We start from the raw sequence: 21,018 nt of genomic DNA on the forward strand, positions 1-21,018 counted from the left end.
TCGAGACATAAGAGCTTCCCAATTTGTTTGGAGCAGATTGGCATTTCTAATGTTCTGCAAGATTGCACGAAATTGTTGTTGGATAAATGAGGCACCTTGCTGTCGGAAACTTGTATCTAAGGTAACCATAGTTTGGAAGGAGAGCCATAATGCAAGGGCTATAGAATGTGATGCATATAAAGGCTTGTCTATCACTAGAGGTAGTTGGCCAAGGTCTCCTACAAGGATGATTGAGATACCTCCAAATGGTTCATTTTGTTGGTGAGGGAATGCCTGACGCAATCTGCTGTCAATTCTCAAAAGCAATTTAGGACCCAAAAGGCTCATCTCATCAATTAGTATAAATTGTAACTATTTGTATTGTTCTTGGAAGAACATCAAAGTTTGTCCTGTTAAAGGTTGCATATCTCTAAGGGGGATGCGCAGGGTAGCATGGATTGTTGTTGCTTGGATATTATATGCACAAATGCTAGTTGGGGCAAGTACAAGAAAAGGATTGTGCTCTAGATTTGTGGAAAGGTTAAGTCTATTTCTAATGCATTGTATCAAATATGATTTGCCAGTTCCTACAGTGCCTTGTATAATCATATGGAGAGGAGGTATGGGTTGATGAGATGCATAATGAGCAAGAATGAGGTCAAGTGCAAGTTTTTGTTTTGCTGCCAAGGAGAATGTAGCATTGGTAGAAGAAGCTGGTTGGAGAAGGGTAGGCTGGAAATTTATTTTATTTGTGGAAATGAAGGCAACAACAGTAAGGTGAAGTGTATCAGTCGGATGAGGTTCACTCCAATCGAAGTTAATATCGTAATCGCTTCTACCCAATATTTGGAGATCATTTATGTTGATTTTGTTAGAAGCGCCCATTTGTGAAAGGTACTCCCATTCATACTGGTCTTCATTGTGTGAATGCAAGAAAGCATCACCATTAGAGTCCGCATCATTCTCTGTTGTGCATTCTTGTTCTATTCCATAAATATGCCAACGTGTGTAACCATGCATGTACAATAGCTTCCAATTTGTAATGATTTGGTCCGGTGATGTACCTATATCTGTTGGAATATGACGAAAGGGTTTGTACAAGAGCAGCTCACTCCAACAATAGGCTTCAAAGTTGTCAGCAACCTCATTCAGAGAGGTTTTAAATTGTGGGTAAACATTGACAATTGCTTGTTTTTGGAGTTTTTGCCATTTATGCTTCTTACATTGGCTGTTGTATGAAAACTGTTGTGCTGATTGTATCAACGAGATTTTTTCCAATTCAATAGGTCTTTCCATATAAGCAGAAATATAAGATTTGCAAAGTTTGGCATTGTAATTTTGATCAACAATATGATGGAGGGTCTTCCTGTTAACATTAAGGGAGACAAAATGTCGGCTATAACTGATCAATGACAATTTTTGCAACATATGACAAGTTTCTTGTGCGCTAATGTCTCGATCAGCAACTATCCCCATCATAAATTTTTGGTATGCTAGCAAGATGGTATCTTGCATATTAGTTGTAGCAACTATATTCTTTAGCATGTCAGCATAGCCTTCTGACTTTTGTTCTATTTTTGAAGCATATTTGGAGATATATTGCAGAACAACCATTTTGGAACAAATAGGCTAGCAATAAACATTTGCATGCCATATTGCCAACATGATTGGGATGTGAATATTTAAACGACTGTCATTTCTTACTGGTTTATAACATGGCTTGTGGTCAGTATCAACAATCAGTGTTGAAAAATCTTGCTCGGGATAAGGGGCTCTATAGCGACAATGGAGGGCTGAGCCTTTTTTTTTAAGCAAGTGTGAGTAGAGCATTTTGTATGCCGTTGAACAACATTGACAAGTTCCTCATAATCAAAGAGAGGGTCAGCAGATAGAATTTGGTTTGTATCAGCCATGCATGGATCAATTAGTGAAGCAACGTGTAGTCTATTGGCTCGGGCAACTTGGTTGCGAGGATTCCATGCTGTAACATACCTATAACAAAAGGACTTAGCTGATTGCACAACATCATAGTTAGACCAGTCTAAATTGTCCATATCAGGTGCATTTGGCAACCACAAAAAGCCATGTATATGTGCGGAGCCACGATGTAGCCATTCGTACCTATACCAATGGTCTTTTGATTTCAGAAATTTGTCAATAATCTCCTCACGGAATATTGTGAATCTAAAATGCAAGAACAACGCTGTAATGTGTGGATTGTGGACAATGTTTGTATAAATTTTTTCTTTGTGGATTGGAATTCTGAAGAGGAGTTAGCTGGAAAAAAATTATGTAGCTCTGGCCATTTGGTATCAACTGCACTCAATGTGAAGAACAATGTAGGTTCTCCCAATTGGTGTACCATTGTAGTGAGATCCTTGCGGGATCTTTTCCAATAAGATCTTGTGCCTTGCAATGAAGCTGCAAAACGCATTAATTGGTTTGGCAATTGATCAGATGGTGTAGAGTGCAACTGTTCAGGTAAATCTTGTAACGTAGTTGGGATGGAGTCTTCTAAGTTGGTCCGTAGGAAAACTAAAGCTGACTGTTGGGAACGGTGTCTCATAATTAGATTGTAAAGATCATATCTGAACCTAACATGCTGTCCAAATATTTGGTCATGATATCTTATAAAGTGCAAAGCATATTCGTGCAAGTGAACATGTTTTGTCCTTGGTTGGAGTGGCAGTGTAGATCCGCTTGGGAACAATTTTGGGAAATCCATAGCAAACAAGCCTTTAGTGTTGTATTCATTAATGGGTGAGCAACTTATTTTAGGCCAAGCTGCAATATTTTGATCATCCTTATCTAGGTACAATATCTTTTTAATGGCATCTAGTTCAGGGGTTGAACATGGCAGCTTTGGGATGAATGATGATGTGGTTTGTAATTCAACTTCATCATCATTAGAGAGTTGCTCTTGTGTTGGTGAAGGAGGCTGCAAATCAAAGGAATTTGGAAGGGTATGTAAAAATTCAGATATATTGGTAGATGTTTGTGGCAATAAATCAGTAGCTGCAGCGTCAATGATAACATCACTGTAGTACTGGTCATGTTGAATTTTTTAATTCAATGCATCCATAACATGGAACTTGTTTACATAATAGTCATATTGCTTTCCTTCGAGATTTGTCCTTTGAATAATCACAATCTCCAAATGTTGGAATTTGCGTGGCAAAGTAGTTGCTATTTCTGAAATGTCTTGTGGGAAATTAATGGTGTGCCCTATATATTTGTATTGACCACCCTGGCATGGATAACTTGCAAAACATGAGCAATCCTTGCTAGAAGCATCTCTTCTACTTGTGAGAGCCATTTTAAAACCATGGGTTGTTCACCAGGGTCCTTATTGTTTGCAATAGAGAATCGGTGAACACCCTTCTCGTTATAGAATCTTGCGTAAATGACATCAGGTCAAGTTAATTTGACATGCATACCAACATACTTTTCTTTACAGATTGTACATATATGTAGATGTGACAAACTATCTATTCTTGTTCGGAAAGAAGCCAATGCATGTGTTAATGCAGAAGATCTGAAATGTTCTAAGATTGGTGTCGCTGTAGCAATAGAAGTTGTATTTGTTTCCTAATCAATTGGTAAAGGTTGCTTGTAGGTTTTTTCATATTGTGCGGCTGACTGGGTGAGCACAGTTGATTGTGGCTGGAGCATAGCTGAAGGATGTGTTTTAGATGAGGCTGGCGATATGTGAGGTATGGGAATACCAGAAGAGTGGGCTGCAACCAAATTTGGCAATGGCTACAAATAATTGGAATCCATGTTTTGATTAAGGCATTTGTATCGCCGCTTTATAGAAATTTCTTCTCTATGTTTTGCATAGTAGATCCTATTTTGTTCTTTCTTTCTAGCTTTTTTCAAATCTGATATTTGTGGAGCAGGCTCTTTGGAGATCTAAGAGAATTACAAGAATGGTGGTGTGTTAGAATGAGAAGCTATAAAGGGGAAAGAACAGGTGGAGGGCTATTAAGTGTGTGACACATATGGTTGGGAGCATATTTGTGGTGCAAGAATCCGAAATGTAGTGTAGAGTCTTCAATCGATAGAACCCCAACTCCCTTCCAATGGTTCTCCACCCTCCTTTGCCAATTGAAGACGAAGGCAATTCTATTGTATGGATAGCCTAATGAGAAGGGGCGTAGTCCGGTGAAGAGTGTTTGTGGAGGGGTGTGTACGGGTGTGGTTGTATACTTATATGAATAGAAATGGGATACAAGGGCACACGTAAATGGTGCAGTGCATTAATGGGAGGACAGATATAGATGGGGTTGTTTAGATAAGTGGAAGGACATATGGACATACCTTGTTATGTATATACATATATATGCAGTGTAAAATAGTATATAGCTACATGTGTATATGTAAATACATAGATAGATGAGCATACATATGTATATGCACATACACACATGCATATATACCTATATAGATATGTATATAGATAAACAGGTAAATAGTCACATATATGTTGTTTAGGACAATATATACTTACATATGTGCATATGTAGATAGATACATATGTATACCAACATATGTATGTATATATATATATATATATGTATGTATATATATATATACATACATATATATATACATACATATGTATGTATATATATATATATATCTGTGTGTGTGTGTGTGGGTGTGCACATGTGCGTGTGTGTGTATACAAAGAGATAGATATATATGTACAATGATTTATTTCAAGAAAGCGGAATACATGCAGTTTAGAATGTCAATCTCATGCCATTTGGCGGGCAGGTTAGAAGAACAACCATTATTAAGCAACAACAACAATTTAACATAGGATGTTGCATAATACACATAGTAGAGTTATCAGTATGGACAAGAGACATTTTAATCAATGCCTTTGTGAAAAGTGGATTCAGGGAGTTTTTAAAAAAACTTGAAAGAATTACATAATGGTGGGAAACTAGGATATAGACCACCAAATGTTTGAAGAAAGTAACTAATCTAAGATATATATAAACAAAGATAAATAATAGGAAATAATTTTTTTTTTGCCAAGACACTTAACACAGATGTTGATTCCTTAAGCAAACATAAATAACAACTATAAAACATGTAGGGCTCATAAAGAACAGGAAGAACCTATGGGAACGCTTGAGGATTTCTAAGAACTAATAATTTGAAAAGAGATGGTAGCAAGCACAAATGTGGGCAACTGTGTTTTTAATTTCCATTTTTTTCCCGAAAATCCCATATGTCTACATCAAATTAGTAATTGACTATTTCACAGGGAAGTTAATTTTCCAACAAGTGCTTACAATATAACAAACTTATAATTGAGTAATTTGCAACCATTGTTATTTTTTATTTGGCAAGATTCAATCACAATGCAATAAAGTTGTAGTTGACAAGTTGGTTTAAATTGTAGCCCAATGTGAAATAATGTAGATGGAATTTTAGACTGTAGATGAAAGAATGCAACCAGAATGTAAGTGGGCATGAACAATCAGAAGCTAAACTTGTTGGGTTATAATTGGAAGGCTGAGTTTGGGTATCTAAAACCCATGTAAGAACCTTTTAGTGGAATGCTTATTATAGTAAAAAAATACATTGTGAGATGAAAGCTGTATGAAAACAATAGTTACCATTATGTCCAGCCAATCAAACCAAAGATAAAGGAAAAACAATAATGGTAGGAATCATTTTAGATAATGGGAAAATTGGACAAATGGTAGTTAATCCTATTACGGTGTCTTCCATTTAGAAGTTGTAAGAACGATGGTGGCAACATACAATATAACAAAGCTTTATAATGCGCAAGTCCTCTGAACTATGCTTGCATGGTAGTATAAAATAAAAGTGTATGATGGCAGAAATATGCAATCCTATATGCATGAAAGGTAGTGAAGACGGTTCAACCGGTAGAACCCCAGTTCCCTTCCAATGGTTCTCCACCCTCCTCCGTCGACTGAACATGAAGGGGATTGCAACATATCTATGCATATAGACATATATGTAGCAAAAAACAATATATAGCCACATCTGTGGATATGAAAATACATAGACAAAGGAGCATCTCTATGAAAATGCATACACACACATGCATATATACCTATATACATATATATACATAAATAGATAAAGAAATACATATATGTAGATCAGAGTAGTATATACTTACATATGTGTATATGCAGACAATTATGTAGAAAAAGGCATACCTATACACACACAGATATATATATATATATATATATATATATATATATATATATATATATATATATATATATATATATATATATATATATATATATATATATATATATATATATATATATATGCACGCATGCATGTATACTCAGATCTACATCCATATATATGTGTGTGTTTGTGTGTATGCAAATAGATCAATACAAACGTATAAAGATTAATTCAAAGAAGTTAGTATTGTCATGATTTGAACTTTAATTCTGTTATGTAAATTTGGAAAAGGTGGCAACAAAGCATACATAGAATTGCAGTTTGAATAGAGAAGAAAATCCACAAACATGTACATTGCGATTAAAACTGTGGAGATATGTTTATCTATAGAAATGCTGAAATATAAAGCCATCATATGTTTGTAGTGCTTTTTGAATCAAATTTTAAACAAGGGATATGAATGAACCATAATTGGAGAGAACAATGTTTATTTAGGTATGACAGTAGACTACAACACACATGTATATGAAGAGAAGTAAAAGTTAGTTCTTGGAAAATGAGATTAGGTGTTTTTTTTTCAATCATCTTCAAAGAAAATTGGCAAATGGTTTTTTTTTTGCAAGGAGAAAGGGAAGAGATTGTAGGGTGGGTACTTTAAAAGTGTGGGGCTTTATATATATACACATAGATACATCCATATATATATATATATATATATATATATATATATATATATATATATATATATATATATATATATATATATATATATATATATATATATATATATATATATATATATATATATATATATATATATATGTATACACATATAAAACATGCATAGAAAAAGAGGTTGTGAATAAAAGTAGACACAACAATTGGTAGCCTTCATTGGCAGAAAAACATATCAGTTAAAGGATTGAGCAAGCCATCTCAAAATGCAAAACGACACAATAGTAATATGTGGCTATATGTAGCAGTTCCATATTTGAAATAACTTCGAGCAAGTGTGGAGGAACAAAATATTGTGAAATTGTTTGTAAATGGGGAAATATGAGCTTCATATAGTGTACTTAGACAAAGAGAAATCCTATGTTTTTTTCCCCTACATTATAGAGTCATGTGGTTGCACCTATTCTAGCAATCTCTGTAAGCAGATAGGTGGACTCAGCTTCAAAATTGGGCTTCTGCACTTTGTTGATTGTTATTTTTATTCTGTGCTCAGAGTTGTATGTGTCAGCAGACACCAAAGTTGTAAAGCTATAGTGCTTGAATAGAGGCTATAATTGGAAGGCTGAGTTTGGGTGTCTAAAATCCATGTAAGAACCTTTTAGTGGAATGCTTATTACAAGAAAAAAATGCATTGTGAGATGAAAGCTGTATGAAAATAATACTTACTTTTATGGCCAGCCAAGCAAACCAAAGATAAAGGAAAAACAATAAAGGCAGGAAGCATTTTAGACAATGGGCAAAGTTGACAAATGGTAGTTAATCCTATTATGGTATCTTTCGTTTAGAAGTTGTAACAATGATGGTGGCAACTCACAATCTAACAAAGCTTTACAATGTAGAAGTCCTGTGAAGTATGCTTGCAAGGCAGTATATAACAAAAGTGTATGATGATAGAAACATGCGCTCCTATATGCATGAAAGGCAGTGAAAATGGTTCAATTAGTAGAACCCCAGTTCCCTTCCAATGGTTCTCCACCCTCCTCCATCGACTGAATATGAAGGGGATCGCAACATATCTACGTAGCAAAAAACAATATATAGCTACATGTGTGGATATGGAAATACATAGAGAGAGGAGCATCTCTATGCAAATGAACACACACACACACACAAAAAATAAAAATAAAAAAAATAAAAATAAAAATAAAAAAATAGATAAACATATACATATATGCAGTCTAGAGTAGTATATACTTACATATGTGCATATGCAGACACTTATGTAGAGAAAGACATACATATATATATGTATATACACACATGCATATATACTCAGATGCACATCCATATATATGTGTGTTTGTGTATATGCAAACAAATTAATGCAAATGTATAAAGTTTAATTTGAAGTAGTTAGTATAGTCATGGTTTGAACTTTAATTCTGTTATGTAAATGTGGAAGAGGTGGTAACAAAGTGTACATAGAATTGTAGTTTGAATAGAAAAGAAAATCCATAGACATGCACATTGTGATTAAAACTGTGGAGATGTGTTTATGTATAGAAATGCTGAAATATACAGGCATCATATGTTTGTAGTGCTTTTTGAATAAAAGGAGACACAACAATTGGTAGCCTTCATTGGTAGAAAAATATATCAGTTAAAGGATTGAGCAAGCCATCTCAAAATGCAAAACAACAGAATAGTAATATGTGGTTATATGTAGCGGTTCAATGTGTGGTGGAACAAAATATTGTCAAATTGTTTGTAAATGCAAAAAATATGAGCTTCATATAGTGTACGCAGACAAAGAGAAATCCTATTTTTTTCCCCTACATTATAGAGTCATGTGGTTGCACCCATTCTGGCAATCTCTGCAAGTAGATAGGTGGACTTAGCTTCAAAATCGAGCCTCTGCACTTTGTTGATTGTGACTTTTATTCTGTGCTCAGAGTTGTATGTGTCAGTAGACACCAAAGCTGTAAACCTATAGTGGTTGAACATAGCTTTATTAAGTATGCTTTGAGGTGTTTTTTCTGTTGTCAAGTCATATTGCAACATATATAGTTCCTTTGCAGACAGAGACAAGAGTTCTGTGCCAACCTCATCAAATGCATTAGCCCAAACACTGCCTGTATGATCTTGTAGTTTCATTTGCAGGAGGTATTTGTAATTACATTCACGGAATTATGTTTGACACCTAGGGCAGAGCCACAAATTCTCAGCTAATTTACTACATTTCTTTTTACATTCTTTACTGTTGAACTGTAATGGGCAAGCTGTGTAGTAAAACTGGTCTTCCTTTATGAAGTGCAAGACAACTGTAATAGTAGTCTCAATGGTTTTTGGCACAATGCTAAGACATTGTAGGATGGATGGAATTGACATTCTTTGATACTGGTTATTTTTTCTATGGACAACCGAAGAGTGTGGATCAAGGCATTGTTGTACAATGCCTCTTAAACGGAGTGGGTCTGCTTCAGGAATATAAGGGTTAATTTCAAAAGTTGTAGACACTGAAATATTAATGACTTTTCTATTGAAATAACCAACCCTTGCATTTTGAACAACAAGGATGACAAATGTTCCAGATGCATGCATATTCTTAAAGTCACTGCCTAGTTGTTCTGATGGCAGGCCCCAAAGGTTAACATCTATTGTCAAAGTTGACATATCATTTATTTTTACTATTCTCTTGTTTACAGTAGAGCCATCCTTTCTACGAATTATAGAAATCTCTCTGACATTGACAAAAACACCAATAGTATCAACCAAATTATTGTTGGTAGTGGTGAGAACTTCATTAATAGGGGCGAAGCATGTTTTTTTTTCAATCTCAATAGCATCAGGGGCTGATCGCTTCAAAACTGAAGTTTCAGTCAAGATGATCTCAAGGTGACTGTTAAGCTTATTGTATACTGTGTTTGCATCTTTTACAGTACCTTTGGAAAGAACATATGAAGCTCCTTTTTCAACTCGGTGATAGTGCAATTCTGCTATTTCGTCAAAGGAAGTGATTCTAATTTCACAACCCTCTTCATCTATAATATCAAAACTAAAAACCTGGCCATTGCGCTTTGGCGTGTTATATTGATGCATCTTCCTCTTATTTGTTACGTGACATTTTATGGTCCAATTGTTTTGGTAAGGGTTTACACTTTTAATAGGGCTGATATTTTTAGAGGGAGCATTTTGTGGGGAAGGCAAATCTGCACCGAATTTAAGAGCACGTTTAGTGGAGGGTGGGGTTTCTCGACCCAACATTTGCTCTTCCGGTTCTTTAAAGAGGCATCAAGGTTTTCCAAGCAAATGACAATCCATTTTTTTCACATCAAGAGTGAATATAATGATGGTCCTGTAAAAGCGAGAAGGAGGTATGCTCAATTGTAGGAAATATGTTTGTAAACAACATAGAAAGAGGTTCACATAAATGAGGGAAAACAAATTATAGAAGCTACCTTGTGTTCCAAACATATCGACAAGCATAGTTTGTCAACAAAAGAATAGAGCCTATCTTCAACATCTCTGCATGCAATAAGTCAACATACCTGGGTGGCAAAATAGCTACCTGCATATATGTGCCATCTGACAAGACTATTTTTTATCTGTCATTGTCATTTGCATCAACAACCAATTTTTCAAAAGACAAAAGCTGCAGCAATGTCAAAGGGATATCATCTCCAGCATTCATAGGTCGGATTGCATATGGGGTAAGATCAAGGTGATCGTTAAGTCCCTACAAGGAGAGGACAACAAGGTTGAATTTATAGAGGAGGGAAGTTTCATAGTAGCAATGCAGACACGATAAAAGAAAAGTATGTTTTGTGATATATATATATATATATATATATATATATATATATCCAATTTGTTTCCATTCTATATATCTATTCATGCAACAAGATAATAGAATGCCAGTCGTATTACAAGGTGGTGGAGCAGTTTTGAATAAAAGGATGTGTCACTCTTACCGAAGTATTTGGGGGAGGCTATTGTGATGGACCAGGAGAGCTAGTAGAAGATGACATACTGCTTAATGCTCTTCACAATTGGAGGAAGTGATCTCTTGTGAGAGTAGACAATGCCTATAGGAAAATAAGCAGCATAAAGAAAGGTTGAATAGCATATTCAAATAAAACCTCCAAAGGAAAGTGCAACATAAAAAACAAACATTCATAAATATTGAGATTAATATGTATGCAAATTATACATGCACACTTTGACAACCCAACAAATCCAATGATTTGTTCCCTATTTTCCAAGGCAACAAAATACAAAATTATAGACAGCCAAAAAAAAGGTAACAAACACAAAATTATCAACCAAGCTAGTTTTTTAATGTTAAAGTCTGCCTAGTTGACCAAAAAAGAGGTGGAAAATAGAAATCTATTAGCTAAGTTGCTTCTTAGTTTTTAACTCTGCCTAGTCAACACAAACAAGGTTGGCAGTAAATACAAATCTTTCAGCTGAGCCAGGTCTTCAGTTTTAAATCTTGCCTATGAGGCCCAAGAAAAGGGGTCATAATTGGAAAAAGGGTAAAGATAGTTGCAGGAAAGAGACAAAAAACTATGAGGAAAGTTGATTCTTCAATAACCTTTTGAAAAATGACTCACACCTTTGACGTATTCTAATCGGTGTGAAGTTGTCAAGATTCTATCTTACATTTAAAAATCATTTTCAAACCCACAATCCCAAAGGAATACATTATACCTATGAAAGATGAACAGAGCAACAAGCGAAGATGAAGTGCAAGCAGGGAAAATCGTATCAAGGTTCAACACACAACCCATCAATGTTCAAGCCAACTCAAGAACCATGTCAAATTTATTTTGCTGGGAATTCACATAGAATGTACCACGTACAACTTGATATAATTCAACAAATCGGTGAATCTGAATGATGGCTTTCTTGCAAGAGGAGGCCATAGAGAGAAAATTCAAATGACCATGAAAAGCTAGGGTACATTAATTAGAGCATGGAAATTCACTTTTGTAAGTATTTGAAGGTGTAGCCAAACCTAGTAGGAGTTCGTGAATGCAAGGAATTTTGTGGCAACACATTTTTCAGTGCATCCATTGCGTTAAGTACAATACATCTATTACTCATGAACCTTGTAAGTCACATTCCCATAAGGTCACCGCTAACAAATTTAGTTGTTCCTCATCCCCCAATTTTTTTTTTTGGGATGATGACAATTTTCCCGGGATAAATGCCTCCACTAAAGTTGGTAGATATAGGTATATTTACATATATATATAAAGTTGTATATCTGAATGCACAGACATTGAAATCCATATGCATGTGTATGCAGAAACATAAATATGTATGTATATATATTCATATACATATAGATAGATATGTATGTATGCACATGGATATATAGATGCATAAGCATGTAGGTATATATGGCTACATGCATAAGCATAAAGCTATATATCTGCATGCACAGACATAGAAATCCATATGCAGCTGTATGTAGAAACACAAATATGTATGTTTATATATACATATACATAGATGTGTATGTATGTAGATGGATATATAGATGCACAAAACTATGGAAATACATAGGTATGCATAGATTAGCATGCATAAATAAATGAATCTGCATGTGTACATGCATAGCCTGATAGAGGGGAGGAGCAAAAAAGACATATCCACAAATGTATCTACGTGTCAGTGTAAATACATATATGGCTGTGCCTTTGCTCTAAGATGTTTTTTTGGTATGCATACAAACATCATGGATACATGTATTTATGCTACTAACTGTATAAGAATTATGTGGGCAACAAGTATGGCAATATATTTATATATGAAAATACATAATTAGATTTTAAAATTGATTGAAGCACCCACTTTTCTTGATACATCTAATCACATTGTTGTAGGCCAATGCTTTCAAGTAGAAAAGGAAAGATAGTCATATAGTCTCTATAAACAAGTTGAAATAGACAAGGGAAATCAATAAAAGGAGATTACCAATACAAGGCCATGTATACCTTGGTCGTCGGGAAAAACAAAGCTACAATTCAATACTACAGTTTGTGCAAGGCAGAACTAAAAAACACAAAAAGTAAATTCAAAATGAACAAGTTTGTGAAAATTTGATATTGTCTGGAGCATAAAACTTCTAACATATAAACTAGCAGGGATTTTTGACAAAGGTAAAAAACAATGTAAATGTCAATTAGAGAAGCAACCTAACACACACATTAATGGTAACAGAACTCATTGAATGACCACTGACTTGTATGCATGCCACTACATACTCTTTCTTTCTGACGACATTCAATATGAAAAATAAATACATACATACAGACATACATAGTCTTGGAATCTAGAGACCGGTTTTATTAGTAGATATAATATGGATGCTAGGAAAAAGAGATTCAAAATTCATTACCTTATTTATCCATTGATATAAAGCACTCTTATTCAGCATATAGAATTTCATAGTACTCTTATTCAACATATAGAATTTCATAGCACTCTTATTTAGCATATAGAATTTCACATTGCCAATGAACTAACGAAAGCTGTGTTTCAAGGAATTCAAGTGGGAATGTCTATAAAATTACAAACTGCAATTTTCCAACATGTAAATGGGAACAGGTTTATAAGTGAAGTTAATATGAGAAATAACTATGTTGTGATCAAACTCAACAAACAAAAATCATCAAATGCTAATAATTTCTGACACCAAACAATTCCTACTACGTGGTAGTTACAATCTGCACTTCAGGCACTTCATGCTAGTTACTATTTGTTGACCAATCTGTTTTGAGAAACACTATTAAGAATCTTAATTGTGGCAACAAATCCAATTCACTTTTAAAAATCCGCAAAGTGCCCTTCTTTGTCAAAACTTTAATCATTCTATTTGTTTTTCCATGTCGACTAAATACAAAAACTAACAAAGAATATTGAAAAAATAACAAAGATTTTTTTTCCCATAGAGCAAAAAATATAAAGACACTTGATCAAATGCCAATAATTTCTGACACTAAACAATTGCTACTACCTGCTAGTTACTTTAAGACAAATAATGCATCTCCATCTACAAAATGAGGGTCTAATACTATGGGGGGGACTGCATATTTCTGGGGGACTTTTTTGTTGGATCTTTTTCATAGAATTCATAGCAACAATTTAAAAAAAAAGAAAAAGAAGAAATAGAAAATGAGGTTGGCGTGGTTCGATCGTGGGATTTGGAAAGACTTGTGCAGTAGAAGGGTTGGATCCTTAATTTGTGTTGTACCAGGAAAGAGGTAGGTTCCTCTATCAAAGAAATAAGTTCCTTATAAGGTTTTCTTAATTGATAGATGTAATTTCTAGAGATTATTTACAACACTCTTACCTACAAATTTTTATTTTAACTTATTCTTACAACTTTGAAAATTATAAACTATTTAACTTGCTCTAATTTGAATATAGATGGATAGTGGGTACATTTGCATGCTAGAATATAAAACTTGGACCAGTAACTTAGAATCGAAAATATTTGACATGTTCTTATAATTTTATTTATTTTTTGCCTGTCTTACAGTTTTGAACAAGAAGTTTTTCAATATTTCTTTTATTTAAGTTTTTCAATCTAAAGACTTATGCAGTAGGAAGGCTAGATCCTTAATTTGTGTTGTACCAGGAAAGAGGTAGGTTCCTCTATCAAAGAAATAAGTTCCTTATAACATTTTCTTAATTGATAGATGTAATTTCTAGAGATTATTTGACCAAAAAAAGAGAAACCATATTTAGAAGGCTTTGGATGGCTGTCCATACTCTATTCCATTACTCCCAAGATGTTGGAAAAAGATTGATGCCCATAGTTATCATCACCAATGGAGTTTTACCATACCTTTGTTACAATATTATTGCAAACCCATGCCTTGCACAATATCAACCAAGGCTTCTATTATTACCAACACTCAATGTTCCTTGACCTGCTATGCATCCATATTCATATTAGAGAAAGTTAAACCGTTTAAATAAAATGAAATTCATGGAAATATAGTCTTCAAAGTTGTAAGAATAAGTTAAAATAAAAATCTACACGTAAGAGTGTTGTAAAAAGCTAAGTGGGTTTTAAATGTGGAAAAACATATATTGTTAAAGTTGAAAAACTGTAAACATATATTGATCTTATGTTTACAGTTTTTCAACTGTAAAAATTATCCCATTTTTCCAAAATCGATAAAAACCCCACAACAAATTTTCCACAAAATGAGAGTTCTTCTGAAAGCAGCACTTACCTGCACATCTAACGCATGTTTTTTTTGATTAGTAGCAGTAGGCGAAGCAACCTAAAACTGGTTCAAGCAAACACGAATTTTTTTTTGACCCAAATCTGCAGAGCTTCCTTCGTTACCTCTTTTGATTGAGCAAATGAAAACAAACAAATGAATATTATAGCTCACGACCAGAAACCCAAAAGAAGGGCAAAATGTAGCCATTAATGCATATAAATGATATTCAATATTCTCATGTGTTAAACAACTCTTCACATGTTGTATTGCACGACCTTTTGCTGTGCATTTTTTGCCATAAAAATGTGTAATGTAGATAAGCACCCGCTAGAGTAGGGGCACAATTTTTTTTAAAAAGCAAATAAAATATCAAATGGATGTGCAACCACCTCGCAACTCGCATACCATCACCAAAACATTCTCACCGTAAAACCAATTTTCCGTTCTTGAAAAAACAAAGCTTCGGGACACTGACAATTTTTCGGGCATAAATGCCCCCACTAAAAGCCTATCAGCTTAATTATAATAAAAACAAATCTTCCCAAAACTTTCCCAAGTGACTTCGACGACCTCACTTCCCATTGCCAAAAAGCACTTAAAATTTTTTATTCTCCTCACCTTGTTTGGTGAGAATTTGTCTTGGGCGAGACATGGTCGAATTTGAAATTTGAATTTAAACTTGTGATTCCCTACTTCTCTATATGTTATATCAATTAAATCTAGCCCTCAGAACTTGGGGGATACAGAAAACATTTTTGGCTAAAGTATCAGGCTCCAAATTTCCTTCAAAATGGATCTTCCTCACACCTAGTTAATGGCCTAGTTGTAGCCCCAACAAAGCATCCCTGATTTCTGCAATATTATTATTATTATTTTTTATAGCTTTGGACTCTTCAACGACGATTTTTCTTGCATCATCTCTAACAATGCAATCTATTCCTCCTACATTGAGTTGCCTCTGGCAGCCCCATCAAAATTAATTTTAATCCATCCCTTTCTATCTATCCTAGAAGCCTTACCACTTTCCTCCCTTAGATTTTGGGAACCATTAAACCTTTAAATCTCTTCATCATCTCATCATCCCATAGAGTAAAGATCATGTTTTTTTTAGATTTATTTCTTGCATCTATATTAACCAGGTCTACTACTTGGTCTTCTATCTTCTAAATAAGAAATTTCTTTGATATTTCCTTGCCTTAGTTGATGTGGTATAATTTAAATATATATTTTAAATATAAATGAAAATATTTGACAAATTAAATGTACATTTTTTTTTTTTTTTTATAACATGCACTATTTATCAAATAGATTTGGAAAGTTTCTATGGGTTGTGATATATGGAGGGTTGAAGTTCTTCTTGTAGTTTTTCTATTGTTAATTTGTCTGGTGTTGTTACTAAATATGGAGTGTGGAGAATACTCTAGTGACCTAACACAATTTCATAGCTATCACAAACTATTATCTAGGAAATATTTTCAACCATGGTATGGAAGGAAATATTATTTTAATTAAAGAAATATTAAACAAGGAAGGTTTTCTAGATAGTTGGTTATTGTACTTAGGAAAAATGATTTTGGTTGATTTCAAATAAAAATTGAAGCTATTTGTAGTACTCAATGAGGTTAGTGATTGGATCCTTTGAGTGTTAGTCCAATAGAAGGATGAAAGGGATGAGGAATTAGAATAGCTTAATAAAAGAAGGGATCTTCAAGAAATATTTTTTATGAAGTCACCAAGAAGACACAAGATGAGACCCTTGAATTATGAATCAATAATCAATTATTGGAAGCATTTTGTTAGGATCTAGGAATGTTAGTTACAGATATCTTGGTCTCATTTATAATAATTGAGGTCATACAAATTATTAAGCTTCAAATTATGTTATTTTTTAAAAATGGTTTAATTGCTTATTTAGTTGAAATTGCTCCATTATCTAGTCTTACATGAAATTTATAATAGGGTTTCAAAGTGAGGGGCCACTACACTTGTTCATAATGCACTATACCACCATAGGAACACATAAAACACTGATAAGTGTAATGCATATATACCCCTAATAATATAATTAATAAATATAGGGGGAGAATAATATGGTGTTTATTAGTTGATCATACTGATGGATGAGAGATTAGATCCATCAATTCCCTCATATATAGAGGGGAATATTAATTCCTCAACCGATTAATCAAGTTTGAGCCTCATATCGAGGGTGATGGAAATGTTGAAAGGCTAGCCCAAAATACTTGTATTTGTTGTAAGGCCTTTATTAGAGAAAATAGGGGGTGGTTCTTTCTTTGCCTCTCAAATATACCCAACAGTGGAGTGGACCAATGTGGAGTGAAGCATCACTATATTCTATATTAATATGTTAACATTTTAATTCATATTAAATGGAGGTTAATATTATTAATGTAGTTATTTATTTATATTTTAACCAATAATTCAATTATATTTAATGTAATTTCATCTACTAACATTAATTTATATCAAGTTAGAAATGAATAGAGATTCTCTTAAACAATGCTTAAGATATTGTATTTCTATTTATTCTCGTCATTAAAAAAAATCACTTCTATTATACCAAACAATGACAACTTGTACATTTATTTGTATATGATTTGATATTTTTTAATCAAATAATATCATAATCTTATGAAATAATATTTCTATCTCCTCTTTTCATACTTCAACTTTATAATAAGTCAAATTTATATAATATGATTTTGTGCCCAAATATGCAAATAAGAGTCATATACAATAAGAGTTTTGTGAGGTCCTTGTCTTAAATAGATTGTACATATGCCAATTGTAATGATAATTATGAAACTATTTGAATGCTATTATTAAATATCAAAAGAGAGAATTATTATGATGGGAGAGGTTTGCCAGCCAAAAAAGATTTGGTCATAGTCAAGGCTCTAGAAGGTTGATAACTAGGCACTTCATGCCCTGCGCCCCTCACAGTTGCAAATGTCAAGCCCTTGTAAATTACACTATAACCCCCCACATCTAGCTCTGTGTTCATCCACGGATACCATGCTTTCACAATTGGAAGCTTTAATGCATTAATGGAATATCTTGTGCCAGTAACAGGAACCACTGCATCCACATCTCCACTACAACAAAAAGCATTTAACATTAATTAATTATTGCAATCAAACAATTATCATCAAACACTTTTTGACAATAACTTTTTTCCTCTTTATACCTGTAGACGAGTATTCTTAATCCCGCTGCCATCATTCTTTGATAGATTGGAAACATTGTGGTTGCATTAATGTTATATGAGAGTACGCCACTATTCAAAAAAGAAGAATGGAAAATCATTAGATGGTAGTCTACCAAATCTTTAACTTTGTGAGATCAGACTGATATTCATCCTTGGAAATATTAAATGCATATAGTCATACCTGCATTCAGTCCATTCATAAGGCAAGTTTGTTACATTTGCATGAAGAGCACTTTGCACTTCTAGCGTGTTAAGGTAGGTTAACACATAATCAGAACTGCATGGGTCAAATCCATCTAATCCACTTGTAGGTGTATCATCCTGCAATAGAGAGAGTATGGTGTATATATTTTTGTAAAATGTATAACGTGATAGATAATATTTCTACTTTGAAATTTCTCTGTCAAAAAATTCTTAAAAAATGTATTTAAATTTTATATACTTACAATAGAAAGAGAAGATGCCCATTTAAGATTAGAATCAGAAGAGCAAAGTGGTGCATATATATTATAGGGATCTATTTGTCCGTCAAAATATATTTCTCCAAATGAAAGTGTGTTGTGAGCTGTGTAGCTCAAAGGAGATGAACTGCAACGGAGATTTTCATATTCTTCATCTGATATCAATGCATGTGTCCATTCATAATCAATAGAACCACAATCATCTGTCTCCTCATTCATGATTCCATTTCCAATCTATCAACACAAATTTTCAATAGATAAGAATTTCAAATAATTTACAACATGAATGGTTATTGTTCACCATATTTTCCTCACAAAAACGGTCATTAGGATTTAGTATACTTAGAGGCATTTTAGAAAAAGAGCATAAATATAGTTGACATGCACAATAGACCAGTTTCAGAGGAGAGGGGGACAGGAAAGGAACCGCACCATAACTCCCTTGAGATTTAAGAAAGATGTTTGGGAGTTCTTATTTTTGAGAATAGTGTCCGCTAATTCTGGCACATAAAATCCTGTACGCACAAATAAGACAACAGAACAGAGTTTATTTATAACATGAAGACGAGCTTTCTGTGTTCAAATATCATATAATTGCTTGACATACCAGCGTAGCTTTCCCCTGTTATATAAAAATCTCGATTCTTGTACTGTGGAAATCTTTCAAACCAATTTAGAAGAAACGTGTAAGCGTCTCGAGCTATTTACCCACGAAAAACATTGTTTCCATCAGTAAATAAATGTCGAAACACATTATTTTTTTAAAGAAATCTTCAGTGTATGCATTCATGTCACAAAATCTCTCTCATAATTATTAAAATTGAAATACCAGTGTTATCATCATTGCCATTTTGATAATCAGAGGTGGTATTGGAGTATGAAAATCCAACCCCAGCAGGTGATTCCAAAAACAGAGTGTTTGCCACTGCAAAATACAAAAGTTAAATGAATCCTGAGGAATGCAGAAGAATGGTTTTTTAAGAAGGGAAAACCTCTGATATAGATGATTACAGCCAACTGTAGATATCGATATTTAGACAATTCCATTGTATCCATAAAAGTACATTATAAAGCGTGGGGTAATATATGCAAAACCTTGGTTCCATGCATATGGATTTTTAGAAAGAGTTTTGCCATCTGGTTGTACGCGGAACGGACCCAATTCTGTCATTGCTCCCACTCCAAAAGATGAGCATCCCGGCCCTGATATATGGTAGGAAATAAGTAAGTTGTAATGGATCTTAATGAAAAACAAGTGAAATATTTGGTGAAGAGAATACCTCCATTGAGCCAGAGGAGCAGAGGCTTTGTAGATGGGTCTTCAGTGGCCTCTGCAAAATAGTAGAAAAGTGCTCTCCCCGCCTCTGCATCAACCGTCACATACCCCGCATACTGTGCAAACGTTACTCCTGCTGGCTGGCCAGACAGAGAGGTTATTTTGTCATTCTCCTGCAATCCATCTTGAGAGTATTGATTGAGCTTCCATGAATATTCACTGCTAATGGAAGGAGCTACCCATTCCTTTGCCTCACTCCTCACACCAGACCTCCTCCTCTCTACAAATTTCGACAATACTTCATGCCGACTCAGCTGATGAGAAGGATGAACCAGAACGGCAAACACTATCGCTAACAGTATTAAATTTTTCATTTTGAATTCGCCAAAGAGATTTACTGAAGAACAACTTGAATTGAGCCTCAATAAATAGATCCAATTGTTATGTTGCTCCAGATTCTCCCCTTTAACGTACGCCTGCCATTTACGTGTGAGACCAGCTCCCGGGGTTGCTGAAGCTCAACCATTAACGTATTGGAGTTATCAATGTACTGATTAAGACGGTGGGATATTCACCAATTTGGTCTTTTATGTTTGGAAGAATTTGATCTCACGAATCTGTTTTTGTAGAACTATTATGTGTAATTTGTGCCAATTTATGTCGGAGTGCGATAAATATACCATCAATCTTGTTCCATGTCACATTCTCCTTATAATTATAGTTTGTTTGTTGCAGCTGCTCTCCACGGAAGTCATTGTTGTGATGGCAGTCTTATTTTATTTTTCTTTCCTAGTTCGATATAATATACCTTTTGTCCTTATATAGAAGCTGTGTTAGCTGCATCAATATTCAAAGTTATAAGAATCTACATCCATAATTCACCCTAGGAATCAACAATAGCTTCAAAGGAATCCTCAAACTTGAACTGCAATGGAAGATTTGGAAGGTAGACCCAAGCTG

The 21,018-nt window shown here is 34.1% G+C and overlaps 2 protein-coding genes across 2 annotated transcripts; both read right to left on the reverse strand.

The window, feature by feature from the left end:
* Nucleotides 1–9,033: 9,033 nt before the first annotated feature.
* LOC131043851 (replication protein A 70 kDa DNA-binding subunit A-like) lies at nt 9,034–9,945 on the reverse strand. Its single transcript, XM_059215549.1, has one exon. The coding sequence runs from the start codon at nt 9,943–9,945 to the stop codon at nt 9,034–9,036; it is 912 nt and encodes a 303-aa protein (XP_059071532.1).
* Nucleotides 9,946–17,766: 7,821 nt separating this feature from the next.
* Nucleotides 17,767–20,802, reverse strand: LOC131043873 (serine carboxypeptidase II-3). The gene is made up of 9 exons (XM_057977102.2): nt 20,063–20,802; nt 19,878–19,985; nt 19,612–19,707; nt 19,390–19,482; nt 19,215–19,297; nt 18,768–19,016; nt 18,503–18,642; nt 18,301–18,390; nt 17,767–18,208 (listed from the first exon to the last, which is right to left on the reverse strand). The coding sequence occupies exons 1-9, from the start codon at nt 20,430–20,432 to the stop codon at nt 17,959–17,961; spliced, it is 1,479 nt and encodes a 492-aa protein (XP_057833085.2). The 5' UTR covers nt 20,433–20,802; the 3' UTR covers nt 17,767–17,958.
* Between the last annotated feature and the right edge of the window lie 216 nt (nt 20,803–21,018).

This window comes from Cryptomeria japonica, chromosome 2, assembly GCF_030272615.1.
Source record: "Cryptomeria japonica chromosome 2, Sugi_1.0, whole genome shotgun sequence".
Lineage (NCBI taxonomy): Eukaryota > Viridiplantae > Streptophyta > Pinopsida > Cupressales > Cupressaceae > Cryptomeria > Cryptomeria japonica.

Excerpts from the sequence above, each read along its gene's own strand:
- LOC131043851 (XM_059215549.1), bottom strand. The coding sequence starts at position 9,945 with ATGCATCAATATAACACGCCAAAGCGCAATGGCCAGGTTTTTAGTTTT.
- LOC131043873 (XM_057977102.2), bottom strand. The coding sequence starts at position 20,432 with ATGAAAAATTTAATACTGTTAGCGATAGTGTTTGCCGTTCTGGTTCAT. Across the intron at positions 19,986-20,062 it reads GCTCCTCTGGCTCAATGGAG|GGCCGGGATGCTCATCTTTT; the intron begins GTATTCTCTTCA and ends ACCATATATCAG. Across the intron at positions 18,391-18,502 it reads TATGAATGGACTGAATGCAG|TGGCGTACTCTCATATAACA; the intron begins GTATGACTATAT and ends TTTTTTGAATAG.